General features: G+C 34.7%; 1 protein-coding gene across 1 annotated transcript in view; it reads left to right on the top strand.

The window, feature by feature from the left end:
• LOC123679876 (G protein-coupled receptor kinase 2) overlaps positions 1-21942 on the top strand; it is a 119161-nt gene extending 97219 nt beyond the window's left edge. Inside the window, exons 4-8 of the mRNA XM_045617412.1 lie at positions 15640-15945; positions 18063-18204; positions 18318-18670; positions 20108-20371; positions 21725-21942. Of these exons, the coding sequence (XP_045473368.1) occupies positions 15640-15945; positions 18063-18204; positions 18318-18670; positions 20108-20371; positions 21725-21796 (1137 nt within the window). The 3' untranslated portion in view covers positions 21797-21942. The remainder of the gene's footprint in view (positions 1-15639; positions 15946-18062; positions 18205-18317; positions 18671-20107; positions 20372-21724) is intronic.
• The last annotated feature ends 1011 nt before the right edge of the window (positions 21943-22953 follow it).

Genomic DNA, 22953 nt, shown 5'->3' with positions numbered 1-22953 from the left:
TAGAATATATAAGAAAAGATATTTGTAGTTAATTCAATTTTGAAGGCATAACTTATTCCATTTATGAAAAGGAACTGTGTAATTAGTAGATATATTTTCTATATGATGAGTACCTATATATTCGAATGGATGATACAAAAAATATTAGTTTAAGCTATTCGGAAATGTGTGAATAACAGTGCATTTATTTGTGATATTTTTTATATTATTATTATTTTGTACCACAATTATGGCGAAGCGCCCTAATTCATCAAGATTGCATAACGAGTAGGGCTTCCCCTTGCACACCAAAAAAGTTCTTGAAATTTGTAAAATATTTTTCCTCCGATTGACAACAAATATTAATTTTGCAGACACATATCAATCAGTAAAGTATTACTTTTCCTGCCTAGGCAGCAAAGTAAGTAGTTTCATGAATAGGCATCATCAGAAATGATTAATGGAAATAAAACATTCCAAAAAGTTGTCGAACTATAATTATTATGGACATATACATTTCCATAGCAACCAACCATACCAACAATTGCAATTTGTATCAAATTTTATTTTAATTTATCACTACAAAATAAATGAAGCTTCGTTTCATAGAAATCGGATGAAAATAATTATTGTCAAATAAAAAATACTTTCAATAGTTATTTATTTTACTATAGGTAGCAAAGTAGTAGATAGATTGCCGAGGCTAATAGTTCAAAGCCGAGTCATATTATAAAAAATACTAATACAGTACAACTTCGATAGTTCGGATAGTCGCTATAGCCCGGACACTGCTGGGATTCGGGCATTTTGAAATTTTTGCCTCTGAAATCCGGGCGCGAAAATATTCATTATGCAAAATAATAGCATTTTCCTGTCTATACATGTAGAAAACGGTAACATGTCGGTTGGAAACAGCGTGGCGGCAGCATCTTTCATTCTGCACTTTGTTTTTGAGCGTGCCGGACGCAATGGTTGCAGTCAAACGATCACATAAGGCCCGGTGCACACATCCGATTTTTGCAGTTACGACACCGTTGCTGTGTCGTACTTGCGGCCTGTGGTACAAAGAATCAAATGGGAGCATGCACACTACCCGCCGTGCCGTTGCGACGTCGTAACTGCCATCATGCGGGCTGTGGTACAAAGAATCAAATGGGAGCATGCACACTAGCGTACGACAACGCAACGGTGTCGCAACTGCAAATGTCGGATGTGTGCACCGGGGCTAAGACACACTCACAGAAAAGTCTAGCTATCAGGTGGACAAAGGAGAATAACCTTCCCCTTGAACATTTATAGCTTTTGAAAAGACAACGCGATTGATATAGATGCATCCAAAAAGGTCCAAACTAAAATTGATATGTATTTTTCAAAAAAGTAGAAGATATTTCATTTTGCATACATACATAATATGTATGTATACAATATTATAAATACCTACATGTACATATTTACATAACGTGTTACATGTACTTGAGTGTTTTGTTCAGTTTTGCTTTATTTTATGAGAAAATAATATTTTTTTTTGTGACTTGATTAATAAACCTTATTTTGATAATTTATAAGTTGCTTCATTTCATAAATTAAAATCACTCCAGTAATCCGGACGCCTTCATAATTCGGGCAGGTACCGGAACGAAATCTGCCCGGACTACTGAAGTTATACTGTACATGGCTGAGCGTAGCGTGGCTGGGAATTCAGCTAAGGTAGTCAATCACTACTTTGTCGCCTAGTAAAACAAATTATTGTGTGAATTGTATTTGGCAATAACCCTTTTCATCCGATTTCGATGAAACAAAGCTTGAATATTGAACTTAGATGAGCTGAATATATCTGTAAAAACCCAAAGTGACACCCGATAGACAGAACAAAATACAACTTTTCATTCCTATTCTGTTACTCTTTTCTTATTGCCCTCACTAATTTTTTTTTCACGACTTATAATACGTGTCAAATGTCAAATAATCATTTTCTGAATTTCTAAAGTTTACAGAAACACAAATTTACTCTTTGCTGGGCTTCATCGAGAGTTGAGATTTTATTAGGGGCAATAAATACCAAACAGGCGGTTCTTCAAATTGAATGGGTGTGACGGTGTGTCAGGTACAAATCTACCAAAAATTTTCGGGTAGCTCCATCTAGCGGAATTGCAGTTTCAGCGCAAAGTAGTCTACAACCTTAACCTTGCCAGCTGACTGTGTTTTTCCTCGCTTTGGATTCGATTGGATTCCGGCTTTCCTCATTTAAGGTTCTTCCTCGATAACTCTCAAATTATTCATTTTAGGTATAGGGTTTGCTTAAGTAACCCCCAGTATTTTCGTACGTAGAATCGGCTGAAATTATAAAAATTATAGGTATTAATTTGAAAAGCTTGAGTTTTGATGATTGAGTTGTCCAAGATCATAATCTCCTTATGAAGGCGCAGTACATTTTTAGTCCAAACCGCAAACAGTCTTTTTTCATAAGAATCCCATTATCTCATGAAAGCTAAAAAGAGCTATCTAATGATGCAATAATATACTGGGTGTACCATTTGACATAGGAAGTAGTAGTCTGTTTCCGGTATAACCAGAAGTTGTAAAGATCTGAAAATATTTCAGGGAGAATGATCATTGTCTCAAACCCCAATATGCAAATTTTCAGCCAAAATTATAATTAGTTTTCCATAAACGTTTAATAGGCCATCCCGGTGAATCACCCTGTATAATAACACAAAAAATGTAGATGATAGAAATAGAATTAAAAATATACAGTTATTTCTACTTAATATATTTCACCATAAGTATTTTAAATGGACATGTTCTCCAACAATTGTTCTAGTAATTGGTTTTCGGATATGGATTGATCAATAGACAACGTGTATTGTGGTTTCTTGAATGTTATGACATCTCCTGAGTGTGCAACTATTAATGAATATACTTGACGTCTTTTTAATTACCAATTATAAAAAATCAATCTGAGAAAAGATCTATTAGATGATGACTTTCATATTCTTAATGAATCTACATTTCGCTTCGGTTTTTTCTACGCGGTTGAAATTATACCAATTTCTAAGGTACCTATACTAGATTTTCAAGCACTCTTTTTTCTAAACCGTTTTATGATTTCATCACATTATCTGTAATTTTAGAATTTTGAGCCGGAAATTGCCTCAAACGTAAGGTTCAACATATTCCTTATTTTCTCAAGTATGTCCATCTGGTAGTAAACATGAAATTTTCAAAGAAGTTTCGCATTTTGAGTTCGTTAATTGACACCTCGAACGAATACATTGAAGTATTCAATGAGCATTTTTGTTGTCGTTTTTTTTTCTCAGAATATGTAATATTAGTGTATACTCTATTTTTCATATGTTCCTTGTTCTGTAGTTGGGTTTAAACCTGTAGAACATTGTAGATATATATCAAATAAATAAAATAAAATAAATAAATAATCCGACTAGGGGTTCCATAAATATGACCACTGGAGTTTAATTTTTCTGTCAATTTCATAAGTGGAGATTCGATCGATATAAGAATATTGGAAAATAATTACCTAATATTCATTCAAAAACGAGGAAAATGAGTTTTTGCTTATTTATATGAAACAGAATCTTTATAAGCTCTCAAACTAATGTTTTGACAACGGTTTTTCCATCTTTGAAAACTAAATGTAACTCCTAGTAGCTTTTATAGCACTCAAAATCTCCTGACCTTGCATCAGTGCTTTTCTAATTTTTTTTTTCGATATTCTCCTTGGTTTCTCTATATGTCTTCTCTAGAATATACCTATTTTAGATTAGAATTATATAAAATATTTCAATAGAAAATTTTGAACGAAGTTTGAAATTCTTATTTTATACAGGGATTTCTCAACTTTGTGGTACAAACAAAAAACGAAAACAAAAATAGATTTTTCGGATTATTTAAAAAAAAAGTCCTATAAAAATGGGCTTGTAAACGCTTTGTTTTCGGGATATCGGATGTTAAAGTTTGTTTTGTTTTTTTCAGGTTTTTTTCCTCATAGCTTCTTTCCTTCACGAGATATTCAACTCAAATCTGGCATAGATATTTCGATTTAAAGTTTTCATCATGTGATATACCAATTTTGAATGCGGATGATATTTTTCTGGAATTGTGCTCGCTTCTTTCCTCCAGAACTTTTTTTTGTTGGACCACTGGTAGTTGTAAAAAATGTAAAAAGAAACTTTGGTCCAGTACTACACTTTTTTTTTAGTTTTGTCATTAGGGATTCACGGCCTGGCTTGATATTCAAGCTACTTGGCTCAAGCTCAAGTAGATTGAGCTTAACTTGAAATTAACTCAAGTTCTAGTCAAGTAGTACTTTTTCAATGTTAAGTCAAATACTTAATAAATAAATACTTGACTTAACATTGAAAAACTACTACTTGACTTGAACTTGAGTTGATTTCAAGTCAAGCTATTTGAGCTCGAGTCAAGTAGCTTGAAGCCGTGAATTCCTATTTGTCGTATCTGCTACCAATTCCGCTGAATAAATTCAAACAATTCTTTAGCAGTTCTCGAGAAAATCCAAAATGTTATAAAGACGCATTTAGTAAGCTGTGATGAAAAAATTAATTATAAGTATTGGTATAATCATCACAAAAAAGTAGAACTACAAGAAACTCCCTGTATCTCGAAAACAAAGCGTTTGCGGGCCAATGTTTATGGGACATTTTTTTCTTAAAATTTTTCAAGGAATCTCTCATTTTTCTTTGTACCTTCTATTTTACTCGCAAAATCTTACAGAAACACTGGGTTTTTCCGGGTTTTTTTCAAGTTTAATTTCGACCTGTTATCCAAAAGTTACCTGAATTTCGATTATTGATTTCCTCATGTAAGGTATTCTGTTCTAACGTTGAGTTAGACCATCATTTATAATTCTTTCATAACGCCCTTGTTCGCTGTTGTTAGAAGCTACCGAATCTACAAAGAGCCCCATACAAAAAAAAATCCACTTCATCTCTCAAAACGATTATTCAGAGCTTTCGTCTATGATAAACACTCGAAATTCGATATTTTCTCGTTGGGAACTTCAGAAAGGTCTACTTAACAGCAACAACATCGTAATATTTCACTGGCGGCCTCCACAGAAGGCAGCCTGTCATGAAATATGCAGAAGGTACAAGGGGCAAATGACGTCGTATTTTTCGGCCCAATTCCTTTTCCCAGGCTCTGGACCCTCCCCTCGTCCTTTCCGGATGTAAATATAGAACTTACGAGCTTCCTTTTTTTTTTCTTGGTGGTCACATTGTCCCTAATTTTTTATCAGCTATGTGGAAAAGAGGCTATGAATTTATCCGCAGTTTATCAAAAAATTCTTGTATGATGAAACCTCAAAGTAATAAAAATGGATAGAGGGAGCATATGTCATTTTCAGTAAGCAAATTTTGTCCCCAACTAGCAAATTCGGCATCAAGCGCGCGGAAATGAAAACATATCAATTATACGATATTTCATGAGTTTCTCCACAAAGAACGCACTTCTAATGTCCCATAGTGAATCAACGTTTCATATTACCTCAAAATATATTGAAATAAATACCTAAAAATATCAGAAATTCAGAAAACAAACTTCAAGCACGCCAAACGACGTGAAACAACCGATGACACTAGGAGAGCAAAAGTTGCCAAACCTTGGTTTTCAGCAGATAGATACAGAGGATAATGAATATTCTGCTCATTATAAATTCGAAAATTAGGAATAGTATCGGAATCCAAATATTCAAATTCGCATATTTAATTTAGAATCACTCAAATAAATATATTTCATTCAATATAATATACATTCATACCGATATAGTAAATTGTTGATTTGAAAATATATCACAATTCGACAACCTACATGTTGGGGACATGTAAAAATTGCGTATACTCCCTATATCTACGTTGCTTACTCCTAGAAACTAGAAAGGTAGGTTTGTTAATGTACAGGGTGTCCCAAATTCGTTGTTTAGTGAGAAAACCTCAGAATCCTATTGAGCTTTTAAAAAATTTGTGACACATTTTCGGGCTCGATTTCTGACAGAATCACTTTGATGAGAACCGCAACCTAATAAATTCAACTGTTTTCAAAATATGGCAGAAAATTGGAAAATGGCGAGAAATGAAAAGTTCTCATAACTTCGTTATCAATGATGCTATCGACATGAAACAAACATCATAGAGGCACTTTTTTCAGTATAATCCCCTGATGTTATCATTTATTTTTTATTGCCATCAGTTTTGAAGTTATTATAGAAACTGTGTTTTTTTTAAGCAAACCATGATGATTTTTATAACAAATAACTCGCTTTTTTTCCTTTTCAAAAATTTATAACGTGCATATAAATTTATTATCAGGCTTTAAAAATCATCAAAAGTTTCAATTTCACACAGAAAATCAACCTAGTACCTATCAATAATAATCCGTGATATTCAGATAATTAAAATATTGGATGGTCTCCAAAGTCACCGGATTCAACATCGTTAAATTTTCTCCTAAAAAAACAACATTTATCAATTTGAAAATGTTGAAATATTGAAAAAAACTAATGGTGTAAAATCCGGAAACCTTGGTGGACAACGAAATAAATAATTATCTGAAGTTCACAGATAGGTTGATTTGCCAAGTGAAACTGAAACTTTATTCGATTTTATTTGCTATAAAAATGGTTATGGTTTCCATTTGAAGAAAAATATTTTTGTATTTTAACTTCAAAACTAATGGCAATAAAAAATAAATTATGACATCAGTAGATTTTACTGAAAGAAGTGCCTGTGTGATGTTTTTGTTTCATGTTGATAGCACCAATAATAAAAAAATTATGAGAACTTTTCATTTCACGCCATTTTCAAATTTTCACTTATAGCTTGAAAACAGTTGCTTATAAGGCTACGATTTTCATAAAATTAATGCTCTCAAAAATTGAGACCGAAAATGTGTCATTCATTTCTTGCTGGCTCGAAGGTGTTCCGAGATCCCCTCACTAGACAAGGAATATGGGACATCAGATACAGGGTGGGCAAATTCCGATGTTTCAGCAGTAGAACTTTCAAATCATCAAGAGTCATCAACTGCACCTCCCAATACGAAACTACCAAGGTTAATTTTTGTTCTGCTGAAATCTAATATTTTAATTTTACCGAAATTGTGTAGCAGATTATTATACGATTGCACCATGCAGTGAACTTAATGAAAACCGGTGTGATTTTAATTTGAAGTTGAGTTGGGCGTAACAACATTGTCTAGTTTATCAAATATGAAATCAGTAAACTCACTAGCCTCTGTTGAGAGACCACTAAAAAATCCATACTGTCGTGCAGACAGCAAGTTATTTCGCTTCGAATGCTCTCTCGATAAGCTTTTCCACTGTAGGTATTGTCAAAAATACTCAATATCGATTGAATTTCCAACTTCATTCCATAAAACGTTAAAACTGTACTCTGTTTCAATAAAATCCAAAAGATAATAATAATCGCAGATACGTGCAATAAATCCAGATTATCCTTTCAGAACTTTATAAGCTTTGCCTGAGCTTCATTAATTTTTCATGCTTGTATTGTATATTCAACAACAGAATTTTTACCACCCCGACTCCAAGTTTTATCCACATATTGTATAGGTATTAATATTAAAACTGGTTGAATCAAAAGCGGATAAAACATAAACGTAGAAGGTGGTTTAACTTTTGGTACTTTGGTTCAACCTCTGGGCTATTTATTAGGCCAATTAAAAAGTCCCCCAGTCTGATACACAAATGGCGGTGCTAGTATTAAATTCATATGATTTTTAGTTAGTACCAATCTTCAAACGATACGGTTCAAAATTTGACAGCTGTCAGACCATCAGTTTGTGAGATATTGCGTTGTGAGAGTAGCTACTTATTTTGAAAAAAGATGGCAAAAAAGAATTTCATGTACCGATAAAATATTGCTTTTTAAAATGAAAAAATAGAGTTGAAGCAAAATCTTGGCTTAATGAAGAGTTTTCGAGGTCTGTACCAGGAAAATCAACCATCATTTATTGGCATGCTAAGTTTAAACGTGGTTAAAAGCGCACCGAAGACGGCAAACGCAGTCGACGCCCAAAAGAGGCTGTCACCGACGTAAAAATCAAACAAGTTCACAAAATAATTTTGAATAACCGTAAAGTGAAGTTGATCGAGATAGCAGACATTATGAAGATATCTTCTGAACGTATACATCATATCATTCACGAATATTCTTACATGAGAAAGCTGTGTGCAAAATGGGTGCCGCACAAGCTCACAATCGATCAAAAGCAACAACGTGTTAATGATTCTGAGCAGTGTTTGAAGCTGTTTGAGTGCAATAAACCTGAATTTTGCGTCGATATGTGACAATGGATGAAACATGGCTCCATCATTTTACTCCTGGGTCCTATCGACGGTCAGCTGAGTGGACTGCACACGATGAACCGAATCCAAAGCGAGGAAAACACAAATGTAGGCTGGCAAGGCTATGGCATCAGTATTCTGGGATGCGCAAAGGATAATATTCATTGATTACCTCCAAAAGTGCCAGACCGTCAACAGCAATTATTTAATAGCGTTATTGGATCGTTTGAAGGATGAAATCGTTAAAAAACGTCCCCATTTGAAGAAAAAAAAATCAAGACAATGCCCGTGTCACAAATCAATGAAAACAATGGCAAAATTTCATGAATTTGGCTTCGAATTGCTTCTGCATCCACCGTATTCGCCAGATCTAGCCTCCAGCGACTTTTTCCTGTTTTCAGACCTCAAAAGAATGCTCGCTTGAAAGAAACTTAGCGCCAATGAGGAAGTAATCACCGAATTTGAGGCCTTTTTTGAAGCAAAAGACAAATCGTACCACAAAAATGGTATCGAAAAGTTGGAAGATCACTATAATCGCTGGAACGCGCTCGAAGGCAACTATGTTGAATAATAAAATCGAATTTTGCCAAAAAAAATGTGTCTTACTTTTCAATTGGCCTGTTGCTTCAATTCATTCATATTTTGTGAAAACGTAAAAACTTCTTATTTCTCCCCATAACGAATACAGGGTGAGCATCGAACAAAATGTTCAAAAAATACAGAAATTGTATTTAATGATTGATTACTGAACTTTGTCTACTAAAAATCAAATCGCTCTACAATAATTTCATACAAATTTCACATCGAGAATGTTTCCAGTGAAATATTTTACCATTTCCCTATTTTTCACGTTGACAGGTCAATTTTGTTATAATTAAACCGGTGAACTATGGGGAAATTACGAAACTATATAATTCTATTTCAGGATAAAATTATCGATGACCTGTAAGGTTTTAAATGAATTATTAACCAATTCTAATCAATCTGAAAATTAATAATTTCCTCTCTGATATTTTTACTCTTCAAGGTCAATTCTTATTTCCAGCAATTATTTCCAAAACGTGTATGTATATCGATAAATTTATCTGTATTCAAACAAAATGAGGAAAGCACACGTGAAGTCGGGAGCTTTTATGCGTTCGTTCATTGATACGCTAATCGCACCAAGTATGCGATTGGCGTATGAATGGACGAGTGTTCAAAAGCTCCTGAATTCACGTCAGTGCTGTCCTCATTTTTGAGCGTTCATCTCCAAACCGATCACTCTTTCATTCATGTTGGTTTTCTAATCGTCAATAGTCTGAGTATTATCGACATAACTCTATTATTCATATTGATACAAACCATACGATGTTATATATTTCTGAAATCAGGAAAAATTAACCTTTCAAAAAATGACACAGAAATCTAGTGTTTGAAAAAACATAACTTTGAGTCATAGCTCCGTAATTTGAAACCCTGTAAAGAAGACGAGCACCCCACTGGATTCTACTTGAGAAAGTGCCTGTATGATGTTTTAATTTCAGAGCTCTATCATCAGTATTAGCGGAGATATAAATGTTTTTCGATATCGCCATTTTTCCAATTTTCGCTTATAACTCGAAAATAAAAGAAAGTTGCCAAAAATGAATATGTACTACTCTAGTTAGTTTCTCAGAAAAAGAGACGGAGAATGGGGTATCAGATTTTGTCTATCTCCTCTGGTTTAGAAGTTGTAGTGCTAAAAAAACATCGAAACTTGCCCACCCTGTACAACGGTGTTCCTGATGATTTTAAACTGTTAATTCAAAATGATTTCAAGAAAAGATTAAGGCCTATCTCCTCGGTTCCTTATCAGTGTGCCTTTTTGGCAATTTGTTGGATTTGTTTATTGATATGCTCATATTTTTTTCTTTTTTTGATCAATTCTGTATATTTGCATTTTTGCATAAGTTATGTTCAAATGTTCATTTTGTATACTACAAGGGTTAAGTGGTAGAGCACCTTTGGGTGAACTTCCCCTTGAGATTTCTAATGAAATAAAGACGTTATTTATTTATTTATTTATATTATTTATTTATTTATTCAAATGGATTACATGACAGGACAAACCCAAAAATATGTACGCACTAATAGTTACAATGGTGTTTAAAGATTAAAAAAAAATAATACAAAGAGGGCGAAAAATTGTAACAATGCATTCGCAATATACATAGATACATAAGGAGAGAAAAAAAAACAATTCTACATATTACAAAGAGAAATGTTATCAATAAGGAATCGCTTCACAATTCCAGAAAAAACCCCGAACGATTGTGAGAAAGGATTATTATTATAAAATATGCCATATCGTGCCGTAAGAGAAGCCCAAACCTTGTACGCGCCGAGGAATTGATAACTTACAGCCTTCGATTTTAGGCTGTTACCAAGATACGAGCTTGAGAAATTTGTCAATTGTGTATTCACTTGTCATAAAATGTCTTGGGTTAATGGCTAACCTCAACTAAACATATGAAGCTTCGGATGACGAGGATAATCCAGTATTTCAGTGACAACAGATCCATCTGAGATAAAATTTTGTTTGTATTTAAAGAAAAACAGTTTCAACCCCCTTGCAAAATTTAATGTTGATAGCATCATCAGAATCATAAAAAATTCAAGAGCATCAAAGAAAAAGTGGAGAATGCAAGCTATTTTTGGTACTAACAGTATCCCTCCAAACATCCAAATCCTTATATAAGATTGGGCCACAAATATCTGGATGTTTCCGAAAGACCGAAATCTATTATCCAGAAATCCACAATTTCCGAGTTTCTTCGATTTCGCCGAGATGCCTCTGGCCAGACCAAAAGCTAATAACGCAGCTTAATCGATAGCAAGAGCAAGAAATGGCATTTATCCAACGCTTTCTGCTCCCCCGCAACCAAGTTTTGCCCTCTCCTAACGAGCGCGTCTTCAGATAACATCATTATTGAGATTCTCTTTCTGTGCCCCGTTCGTTCATAGGAGTAATCCCTGTCCTGGAATCTCCACCCCGAGAAAGGATTTCAATTTCGCGAATGATCCCAGCAGGCGGATGAGAGGTGCGTTGTAATTCGGTTTTACAACACCCCTTATCTTCTTCGGATTAACGCACGGGATCTGTCTGATGGCTGCTAATTTACCTCCGATTTTTCATCTCTGCGTTTTGTTGTCTCTCGTTCCGTCCCAGGAGCTAATCCGTTGGAAACTAGATTTTGATATATCGAAGGGTTTTCCATTGAGAGGGGTTCATACCACGTGGTTTTCCCGTGATTTCCCAAAGTTTAACTACTCCTTCATTCCTCAGCGTATTTAAGATTCCACCACTTTTCAGGATGAGGGAAGCAATCTCAAACGTTTCTGATTTACAGTCCTTTCCTAACACATGCAAGAATTCAAAATACGTTTTTACGTCTTTATTTTTAAATTCAGAAAAACCATTTTATCAGCCTTTTTGTAAAATATATACTCCTATTGCATTATATATATTCATTATTCAACTACCTTCGAACAAATAATAATAGCTATTAACAAAGAACGTGAGTTATAATAACTCACTGCTATAACTCACTATAACAGATGGATCTGTGCTTCTATACTTCTGTGATTCTATTCGGTTGGCCAAAAGAGAACATTCCATTATTGTTATTGAGGGGAGGAATGTCACTTTGATAATTTTGACGTTTATAGGTAACTCTTGGGGTTTGTCAATAAAGTTCTTTCTCTATTCTTGTATTGTAGTATTTATTGTTATAGTCGAAGATAAAGTATAGTATTCAACTTGCGGTAATGGTCATAACTCACTTGATGAATTACTTCATTTGCGTGAGTTATGATCTACATTACCGCTCGTTGAATAATATACTATTATGTGAAAATTATTGAAAGTTATATGCATATACCTATTTATTCTTCAATAAAAAATTCATCGAACTCTCTTTTTTCATTCCAAAAAAAAATTATAAATAATGACTTTCCACAATGACGAACTCTTCAAAATGAATACTGATGGAAAACTCGTATCAATCGATGGTCTCCAGCGTAAAATAAAGCGTACTAATTTTTGAAACCCTTTTAAGAGGTTTCATTTTGAATAGCCCTCTATCTGAAAATTTGTCATGTTTTGACTTCTGACTTCTAAATATATGTCATTACAAAACGATACTCGCTGCAACAGAGCAATGAAATTGTAAAAATTCGCTACGAAAATGGCCATTTTGGATTTGGAGTCACAGTGCACCAAACTAAAGCACCATTGGGTCGTCATGAAGCTGAATCTGAAGAACTCATGAACGATAGAGGTATAGCACAAGGAGAAATCCTAGGGCCTCTTCTGTTTCTCATTTTTCTTAACTAACTAGGAAACATCGCGGAGGAAGAAGAAGAAGGGTCATTGGTAAGCTACGCAGACGACACCAACTTACTGGTTGGAGCAAAAGAAAGAAATGACTTAGGGAGGAAGTTCTTATAGCAAACAATTCAAAATTCCTAAGTATTTTCATAGACTCTTTTATGTCCTTCAGAGCACATGCAGAATACTTAAGTAAAAAAATAAGTCCAATCAACTTTGCCATCAGAATACCTAGAAATCATTCGAATGGGAAATCATTGAAAATATTGTATCCGAATTTTGAATAAAGGCTCAGATATGGTACAATTTTCTGGGTTACTAATCCAAATTTGAGAGAAATGTTTATCCTACGAAAGAGAACTCTAAAAACAATTTATAATTTAAAGTTTAGGATGTGAGTATATATTCACAGTGAATCGATATGGACTACGTTTACTTACAACAAGACGACGCTATGTGCCACACAAGCAATGAAACGAAAACGCATATTTGCAAAAATAGTTTCCAAGCTGTGTTATTTCGAAGAGGTGAACACAATTGGCCACGAGATCTTGTGATTTAACACCTTCAGACATATTTCTTTGAAATCACGTGAAAGATAAGGTCTATGCCATTATTGCAATTACTCCACAATCGATTCAAGAGAAGGAGTTCGTAAAGTTATCGAGGACTTGTCTTGAGCAATTTCATGAAAAAAATATGGTTCTGCAACCTAAGCCATATTGCTGATATCGTTTTCCATTGTTAATGACATACCTTCCTCTTTACAATGAAATAATTATACATGAATTTCTCTCGAAATTATCCTTTTTTTTAGATTATCAAAATGAAACTTCTTATTGGAAAAGCCTTGACGACAGATCTTTGAGGTTTCCGAAGAGATAGCTGATTCCGTGTCAAACACAACCTGCAAAAAAATATAGAGATATGACGTGAGCAAATTGCATTTCCTGAAGTGGATTTTATCTTCTTATCCTTGCGGTTACCTTCCTTGGTGGTGAAATCAGTTGTGGTCTTCGTTGATTTTTTGCCAATGATATTTCTTGCCAGAATTATAGGATTTCATCATGAAGTCGTTGTATCGTGAATAATTACACTTTCGACATCTCAGCACAGTTCTCAGACAATGAGAAGCAGTTTAATGAGTTAAAACGTGAATACCAAAAGAATCCACGTTTATATCCACAATCATATTTTAATTAGGTGGAAATTAAGTTAATTATTTTTCTTTCAATTGGATTTCCATCAAGTGTGGGTACTGTGGTTTCTGTCAAGTGAAATCTGAGGACATTTAATGGAAATCCGGCATAAGTATCAAGGCTATTATATAGGGTGGTCTAGATTATAGTGCAATAACTTTGGCATCGGATATATCCGATACCAAAATTGTTCTATAGAACAACTGTTCTATAATGAAATAGAATTCCTATAATCATATATCTTCTCGTATATCAACAAGCTTTGTTTTCTAAATAAAGGGTGTTATCTACGTCACTGGATAAGTTTGGCAGGCGACAATAGTGTAGATTTTCAATGAGAAAGGGATCATCGCATTCTTATATCTATGCCACTGAATAATTTTGACAAGAGACACTTATCTAATTCGGGACATAAATACCTAAAAAATTAAACAATGAATATAATAAAACTAGAGTCATAAGTAAAAAACTGATTTTTTTCCAAACTTCAGCACCCTTTATCACGAAAACGAAGCTTGTTAGGATATATGTTAGAAATTTTTTCATGAGAAGAGTTGTTCTATCCGACGCCAAAGTTATTGCACTAAAATCTGGACCACCCTGAATGTGTCAATGAAATACTAGGTGTCGAATTGAGATATCAATGCTACTGCTGGTTTTCCAATCAAATACCCTCTGTTCTCACTTGGTTGTCATCGTTGTTTGGGTTATTCTAGCTTCTAATGAGCTCAAAAAAAAGCGAATTCATTATATCCCTACTCAGCTTCGATGGCGGCACGTTTCCCTGTGTGTAACGTTCTATCTAGATTTCTTCCAGTCCTACATTTTGTTTATTTTTATCTTCGGTCGCTCTCTGTTTCTGTTAAAGGCCTAGGACAATCGAGATGGAAAAACTGTAGTGATGTTCGATATGTAGTTTTTGCTATTTCATCGTCCACTTCTTACTTCTTATTAAAACTAATAGAGTTTTCCCTGCTGATGTAAAAATGAAAATGAAAGCGAGCAAATTGTAATAAGTACTCGGAGGAATTTCCCTCAGCTAAAATGTAATAAATGTTTATATTCAGAACCACCAATATGAAAAATTACGTATTGAACAGTTCCAATATTGTATATTCTTCTATGATACATAGTTCTAGAAGTTTTTTCTATCCACATAATTATATTCACTTTTGAAATTTAAAGAGAAGAGTAGATCAGAACAACACTATAAGACACGATAAATTAACCAATTTTGGCCATGCTGATTATCATATAATTTACAGAAAAATTGGAACACATATCTACTATTGCCCACACTGGCAATTGTAAAATAGTTATTTATAAAACAAGTGCAGAAGGCATTGATATTCTTCCACGAGTTCAAAATTCAAAAACGAGCCACGAAGTGGCGAGTTTTGGAATGAACGAGTGGTAGAATGAGCCTTCTGTACGAGTATTATACATTATTTTCTCTAATTCCTTGCATTTTAATTGAAATTAATGAAATATTTCCATAAATACCATTTAGTGATTTTTGCATTGAAAAATGTTGGTTGGCAGATCTGATTTCTTTAAGGCAAATTGATGAATTGACAGATAAAGCCGTGGCGGAAAGTTCGGAATACCAACATATAATAATGAAATATAACCATGAAAACTGTGTGTTTCTGATATATTCTCGCACGATTTTGTTCTACAAGATGTGGAAGAATGAACGGAATAACCTCAGAATTAGAGAAAACAAAATTATTCAACCTATTGACGACATCTAACGAATTTATCTTTTCCAGGTACGGGCGACAGGAAAAATGTACGCCTGCAAAAAACTAGAGAAGAAAAGAATAAAAAAGAGGAAAGGAGAAGCCATGGTCCTGATAGAAAAGCAAATCCTTCAAAAAATCAATTCACGTTTTGTGGTCAATTTAGCCTATGCCTACGAAACAAAAGACGCGCTGTGTCTAGTCCTTACCATCATGAACGGGGGAGATCTTAAATTTCATATTTATAACATGGGTGGAGACCCTGGCCTTGATATACAGAGGGCCAGGTTCTACGCTGCTGAAGTGGTTTGTGGCCTGGATCACTTGCATCAACAGGTGAGTTGACAGTGTTGTCATAGGAAACTTTAAACCACTTTGAACCGATTTATGATTATGATATTTAGGTCATACCAGTTTTTTATTTTGATTTATTGTTTAGATGCGAATGTCGTATCAAATCATGAACACTATCAAAATTTTTAACTCAGTATCATTAGGCTCCATTAGAGCTTTTCCCATTTTCATTATAGTCGACCTATGTACCCATACACAATATACAGGATGTTTCCAAATTAGAAGTGAACCTTGAAGAAGGTGTTAGTATCACTCATTTGTTGTCGATTGAGTCATATTTATTGATAACCGAAAATCAACAGTTTCCGTCAATTTTTCTACGTTGACCAAGTTTGATTTAAATGTTGGATTACTTTAATCAGATATGTATATGATATGTAGATATAAAAAAGGAGAACTATGCTGTATTAGATATTGAATAAAAATTGAGTAGTATGGTTTGAAAGTTGGTATATGAAGAGAAGAATAGTAAATTCATAATATAAATTTGCCTGCAACTTTTGAATTTCACAATTTATGTTTGACAAAATTATTCTAAAAACTTGCCAAATTCCTTCTTCATATCCTAAAAAAGTTTTCGTTAGAATGCAGGCACTAGTTTTGTTTCAGCAGATTTTGATTGAAGGGGAAAGAAGCAAAGAAAGGAAAGTAATGTATTAAATAATTTTTTTTCGCAATTAAACTAAAAATTCCACTAGAAAATGTATTCATAAATTATGTTTGAAATGACCTCCACCATTTCTTATACAAGCACGTGCCCTCTTTCTTATTTGAAACTTATTTTAAGTTGTTTCTTTCCGCCTGAAATTTACTCTTAATCTTCTTCCTGATTCGTCTAATATAACGGTGTTAGATCCGGACTTCTCGCTGGCCACGAAAATAATCCAAAATTATAATCAAATTTGGTCAACGTAGAACTAAAGGGTGTTTTTTTTTAGAGCTATAGAACTTTAAATTGCAATAAAACAACGATGGATTATTCGATTGACATGAATTTTATTTATCCGCAAGATAATCTTGTGGCATTACATTTTAAATACTATTTCTGGCATATGACCGCCACGGCTGGCTCGGATGTAGTCCAATCCGGTCGATGACTTTTTCCAACATTTGTAGCCGTATATCGGCAATAACACGGCGAATGTTGTCTTCCAAATGGTCAAGGGTTTGTGGCTTATCCGCATAGACCAATGACTTTACATAGCCCCACAGAAAGTAGTCTAGCGGTGTTAAATCACAAGATCTTGTAGGCCAATTCACAGGTCCAAAACGTGAAATTAGGCGGTCACCAAACGTGTCTTTCAATAAATCGATTGTGGCACGAGCTGTGTGACATGTTGCGCCGTCTTGTTGGAACCACAGCTCCTGGACATCATGGTTGTTCAATTCAGGAATGAAAAAGTTAGTAATCATGGCTCTATACCGATCACCATTGACTGTAACGTTCTGGCCATCATCGTTTTTGAAGAAGTACGGACCAATGATTCCACCAGCCCATAAAGCGCACCAAACAGATAGTTTTTCTGGATGTAACGGTGTTTTGACATACACTTGAGGATTAGCTCAATGCGGCAGTTTTGTTTGTTGACGTAGCCATTCAACCAGAAGTGCGCTTCATCGCTAAAATGGACGTAGTGCGCGATACGTATTCCGCACAGAACCATTATTTTCGAAATAAAATTGCACTATTTGCGAGCGTTGTTCAGGCGTGAGTCTATTCATGATGAATTGCCAAACCAAATTGAGAATAAATCACTTGACAGCTGTTAAATCGGTCGCCATCTTGAACAGTAATGCCAACTTAAAGTTATATACCTCGAAAAAAACACCCATTATATGTTAGATAGTTATTTGGGCTGTTTCCAACAAACAACCGCATAGATGATGAAAACAGCCCAAATAACTATCTAACACAGGTGAGAATTCTTTCAAAAATCACAAGATCTCAAATATCTGATCTGCTGATTTTTGGTTATCAATAAATATGGCTCAAACGATAGCAAATGAGTCATACTAACACATCCTCCAAAGTTTGCGTCTAATTTGGAAACACCCTGTATACTTTTTCCAATTTTTTTCAATACTCGTTTTTGTTTCAGGGCATTGTATATAGAGACTGTAAACCCGAAAACATTTTATTGGATGACGCAGGTCACGTGAGGATCTCAGACTTAGGTTTAGCTGTAGATATACCAGAAGGGGAGTCCGTTAGAGGAAGAGTAGGAACAGTAGGATATATGGGTTAGTATACTTTTAATATCAGAAATTATCAAAATATTTCCCTAAAAAACTAAACTAAATTCTAGAAAAAAAATTAAAAATACAACTATTTTAATATTAGCTCATTTTTTCAGCACCCGAAGTGATAGACAATGAACGATATTCATATAGTCCTGATTGGTTTAGCTTTGGCTGTCTTCTTTATGAAATGATAGAAGGCCAAGCACCATTCAGAGCGAGAAAAGAAAAAGTTAAGAGAGAGGAAGTTGACAGAAGGGTGAAATCGGACCTCGAAAAGTACTCTTCTAAGTTCACAGAGGAAGCCAAGAACCTTTGTCAGCAGTTGTTGGCCAAGCTGCCTGCTCAGAGACTAGGTGGAAAGGCTGGAAGACACGGGGCTTGCATTGTAAAGCAACAGCCGTTTTTTCATCAAGTGAATTGGAAGAGGTTGGAAGCTGGAATGGTAGAGCCGCCATTTATACCCGATGTAAGTTTGAACTATTTAAAAAAATGTATGCATCAAATACCTCGCAAACCAAAAGAATTAATTGCAGCCAGAAGAAAAGCATTTTATCTCATTTACTTGGAAATCTTTAGCATTCTTCTTTTATTTCCTAATCCTACTTTATGAATAGAAGAAAAACGTTATTCTCATAGAATGATAACTTTCGACTTCCATTCATAATATTGGCCCAAAAATCAAATTCTGAATTTCGCTGGTAAACTTTTCAACTTTATTTCGTGCGTACGCCGATGACATAGTGGGAAATGAAAGAGGTAAGCCTGAGGGTTCACTAAGTGACCGAATGAAGCATGCCCTCAGTGGCCTCAGTATCATCGAGAAGTGTTGCGAGGAAGAAGGACTAAGTGGCAATCCCTCAATAACAACACTGAGTCCATTCACTAGCAGAAGGAGCCTGAATGGTCAGTTTTTGGACTTGCAAATATCTTGGTGTCCCCCTGGATAGTAAACTCAACTGGAGGAAACATATAAATAAGACATCGATGACCAATTCAGTATACCGATGGATCAAAATCAGAGAAAGGCACAGGTATTGGGGTAGGCGGACCTAAAATGAGTATCTCTGAAACCCTGGGAAGTGAGCCCTCTATCTTACAAACCGAGACACTAGCTGTGACGTGGGCTCGATAGTGTTTTAAAAAACCTCAAAGGGACTCATAATTGATATCACTACAGTCAACCAGGCCACGCTGAGTTCCCTGGAATCATTTAGCCTGGGATCTCTGCTGATATAGGAGCGCTGTAATACCATAAAGCAACTGGCCAGAGGAAATAGAGTAACTCTTCTATGGGAACCAGGGCATTGTGGTATTGAAAGAAATAAAAGTCGATGAACTTGCAAAAAGAGTATCAAGGTACATCTGTTGACCCTGAGCCACTCAGTGGGCTTGTAAAAGACCAATATAAGGCACCGGTCCAACAATGGGAGAAGGATAATAGAATAACCCTCTGGTTTTGCTCAGGCAAAGAAATTTGTGGTGCTATTACCGACTTATACCAGGAAGCTCTTGAAGCTGCCAAGAGCTAAGCTTTGGGTAATGGTGAGACTGCTGACAGTACACTGTCAGTGCAAATAACTTCTGTACCACATGGATAAGTCAGCAGATGGGATTTGCAGGCTCTATAGAAAGGAGGTAGAAACAACTGAACACATAATGTGCAAATGTCCGAGGTTGATTGGCCTAAGAACCACTCACTCGCTTGGGAAAGTCAGTCCTGAATACTCACAAGGTACTATCCAAGGCTCCTCAGGATGTCGTCAGTTTCGGCATCCGCGGCGTCCTTGATTTTGTTACGTTGATAAATTATAATGGATTTTCATAAACCCCAAAAACCGGTTAAACTTCTTTGTTGGGATGTCAGATATTAAATATTTCATCTAGTATTTTTCTTGACTTTCAGCCTCATGCCGTTTATGCCAAAGACGTCCTTGACATTGAACAGTTTTCAACAGTAAAGGGTGTGAATATAGATGAAAACGATGCATCTTTCTACAGTAAATTCAATACTGGCTGTGTGTCCATTCCATGGCAGACTGAGATGATAGAAACTGATTGTTTCAGACAGTTAAATGTTTTTGGACCATACAATACACGGTCCCCTGATTTGATACTCCAACCTGTAACTTCATCAGAAAATGAAGGGTGTTTTCCGTTCAGAAGAAAGGTTAGAAGATTATTTAAATTTCAGACATTCTTATTAACAGGCCAATTGAAATGTCCCCGATCTTCCATAGTAAAACACATTATTTTGGCAAAATTCGATGTTATTATTCAACATAGTTGTCTTTGAGGGCGATACAGCGATTATAGCGATCGTCCAACTTTTCGATACCATTATTATAGTACGATTTTTCTTTCGCTTCAAAATAGGACAGTTTCGGTGATTACTTCTTCATTGGCGCTAAATTTCTTTCCAGCGAGCATTCTTTTGAGGTCTGAGTACAGGAAAAAGTCACTGGGGGCCAGATCTGGCGAATATGGTGAATGCAGAAGCAATTCGAAACCCAATTCATGCAATTTTGCCATTGTTTTCGTTGATTTGTGACAAGGCGCATTGTCTTAATGAAACAGAACCTTTTTTTTCTTCGAATGGTTCTTTAACGATTTCATCCTTTGAACGATCCAATAACGCTATTAAATAATCGCTGCTGATAATCTGGCACTTTTGGTGATAATCAATGAATATTATACCTTGCGCATCCCAGAAAACTGATGCCATAACCTTGCCAGCTGACTGTTGTGTTTTTCCTCGCTTCAGATTCGGTTCATTGTGTGCAGTCCACTCGGCTAACTGTCGATTGGACTCCGGAGTGAAATGATGAAGCCATGTTTCATCCGTTGTTACATATCGACGAAAAATTCAGGTTTATTGCACTCAAACAGCTTCAAACACCGCTCAGAATCATTAACACGTTATTGCTCGCTCGCGCGGCATCCATTTTGCACACATCTTTCTTATGTACAAATATTCGTGAATGATATGATGTACACGTTCAGATGATATCTTCACAATGTCTTCTATCTCGATCAACTTCACTTTACGGTCATTCAAAATTACTTTGTGAACTATTTTGATTTTTTCGTCGGTGACAGCCTCTTTTGGGCGTCCACTGCGTTCGCCGTCTTCGGTGCTCATTTCACCACGTTAAAACTTAGCATACCAATCAATGATGGTTGATTTTCTTGGTGCATACCCCTGAAACTCTTCATCAAGCCAAGATTTTGCTTCAACTTTATTTTTTCCCTTCAAAAAGCAATATTTTATCAGCACACGAAATTTTTTTTTTTCATCTTTATTCAAATAACAAAAGTAGCTACTCTCACAACGCAATATCTTACAAACTAAAGGTCGGACAGCTGTCGAATTTTGACACGTATCGTTTGAAGGTTGGTACTGACTAAAAATTATATGGTTTTAATACTAGCACCGACATCTGTGCATCAGACCGGGGACTTTTCAATTGGCCTTATATCAATGACATGGATGGAGTTACTCATATTTGCTTTTTTTTCACAGAAAAAGCCTCTTCCCAGATCGAGACCTATACAGATAAATCCGGCTATGTTACCTCAACTCACAGAGAGCTGATAATTTGTGACATCTCAATAAAATACATAAGAACAACATTGATTACCTCTTCAACATCTTGGCCAGTTATCACTTTTTTCTTGAAAATCCAGTAGCTGAACTTATCACACAAGAATATTAATATCGCGCCTAATATTGATTAATTGGATCAAACATTGAAATAAAAAGTTTGGAATTGAAAAGCCCACAGTATTGTTGAAATATTTTAAAATGCACATATTTTGAATTCATTTTGGAATTTTTGAGTTGTACATATAGTGATAGAAAGCTGATTGTAATGAGAGATTTCAATTATTGCTTATTTCATCAAACATAAAAAATTAAAAATGAGAAAACATATTGGCCTATTCCATTTGCTCAATAGACTCATGACATTTAAGTTATAAATATTCCTTCTTATTTTGAAAATATCATCTTTTATTGGATACAAAATTGAATGAATGTTTTCCGTTTTTTCATTCACAGTGAGATAATGAATTGTATAGTATGTATAATTCTTCCAAAGAAAATTGCACTCCAGAAAACTATAATTTTATAAGAATATTCATGAATTGTTCTTGGTAATATTTTGTACTTAAAAAAAACACATCTCGATATCAATTAAAGCAAGAATTGGTAAGAACTGGATGTTGATTTATAATTGTATTTCCGTTATATTGTTATTCTGAACTAACAATTTTTCTTCATTTAGTAATATGAAGTACAAATAAGATAGGAAAAAACTCAAAAATTTTTAATGTGACCTTGATGGAATTTTTTTTATAAAGACAAAATGAGTGTATATTTGAATTTTGAGGCCAAACAATTGATTTGCACAAGTATATAACGGACAATTTTTATTTATTAAACTTGATAAACTAAGTTACACACAAGAAAAGACCTTATTTATAATATTTTATTGTGATATTTATGATTCATTGTTCATATTTCCTTTTGACAATTTTTATTATAAGTTGATGTGTAAACTTAAATATAAAATGAAACTGGCATATCTAGAAAATAAGTTTTTTTCATAAAAATCATTTTCTTATTACCAGCCAAACAAAATCATTTGGATTGTTTCAAAAAGTTGAATCAGTTCAAAAAATTTCCTGTTTTTACTGTAGGTTGTATGAGATTCAGAAGTCATCGTTTTTTTTTTCTTTAGAGTATTATCT

This window comes from Harmonia axyridis, chromosome 5 (assembly GCF_914767665.1).
Source record: "Harmonia axyridis chromosome 5, icHarAxyr1.1, whole genome shotgun sequence".
Taxonomy (NCBI): Eukaryota; Metazoa; Arthropoda; class Insecta; order Coleoptera; family Coccinellidae; genus Harmonia; species Harmonia axyridis.
The sequence above is the reverse complement of the archived record's forward strand: the minus strand, read 5'-3'. Positions and strand labels throughout refer to the sequence as shown.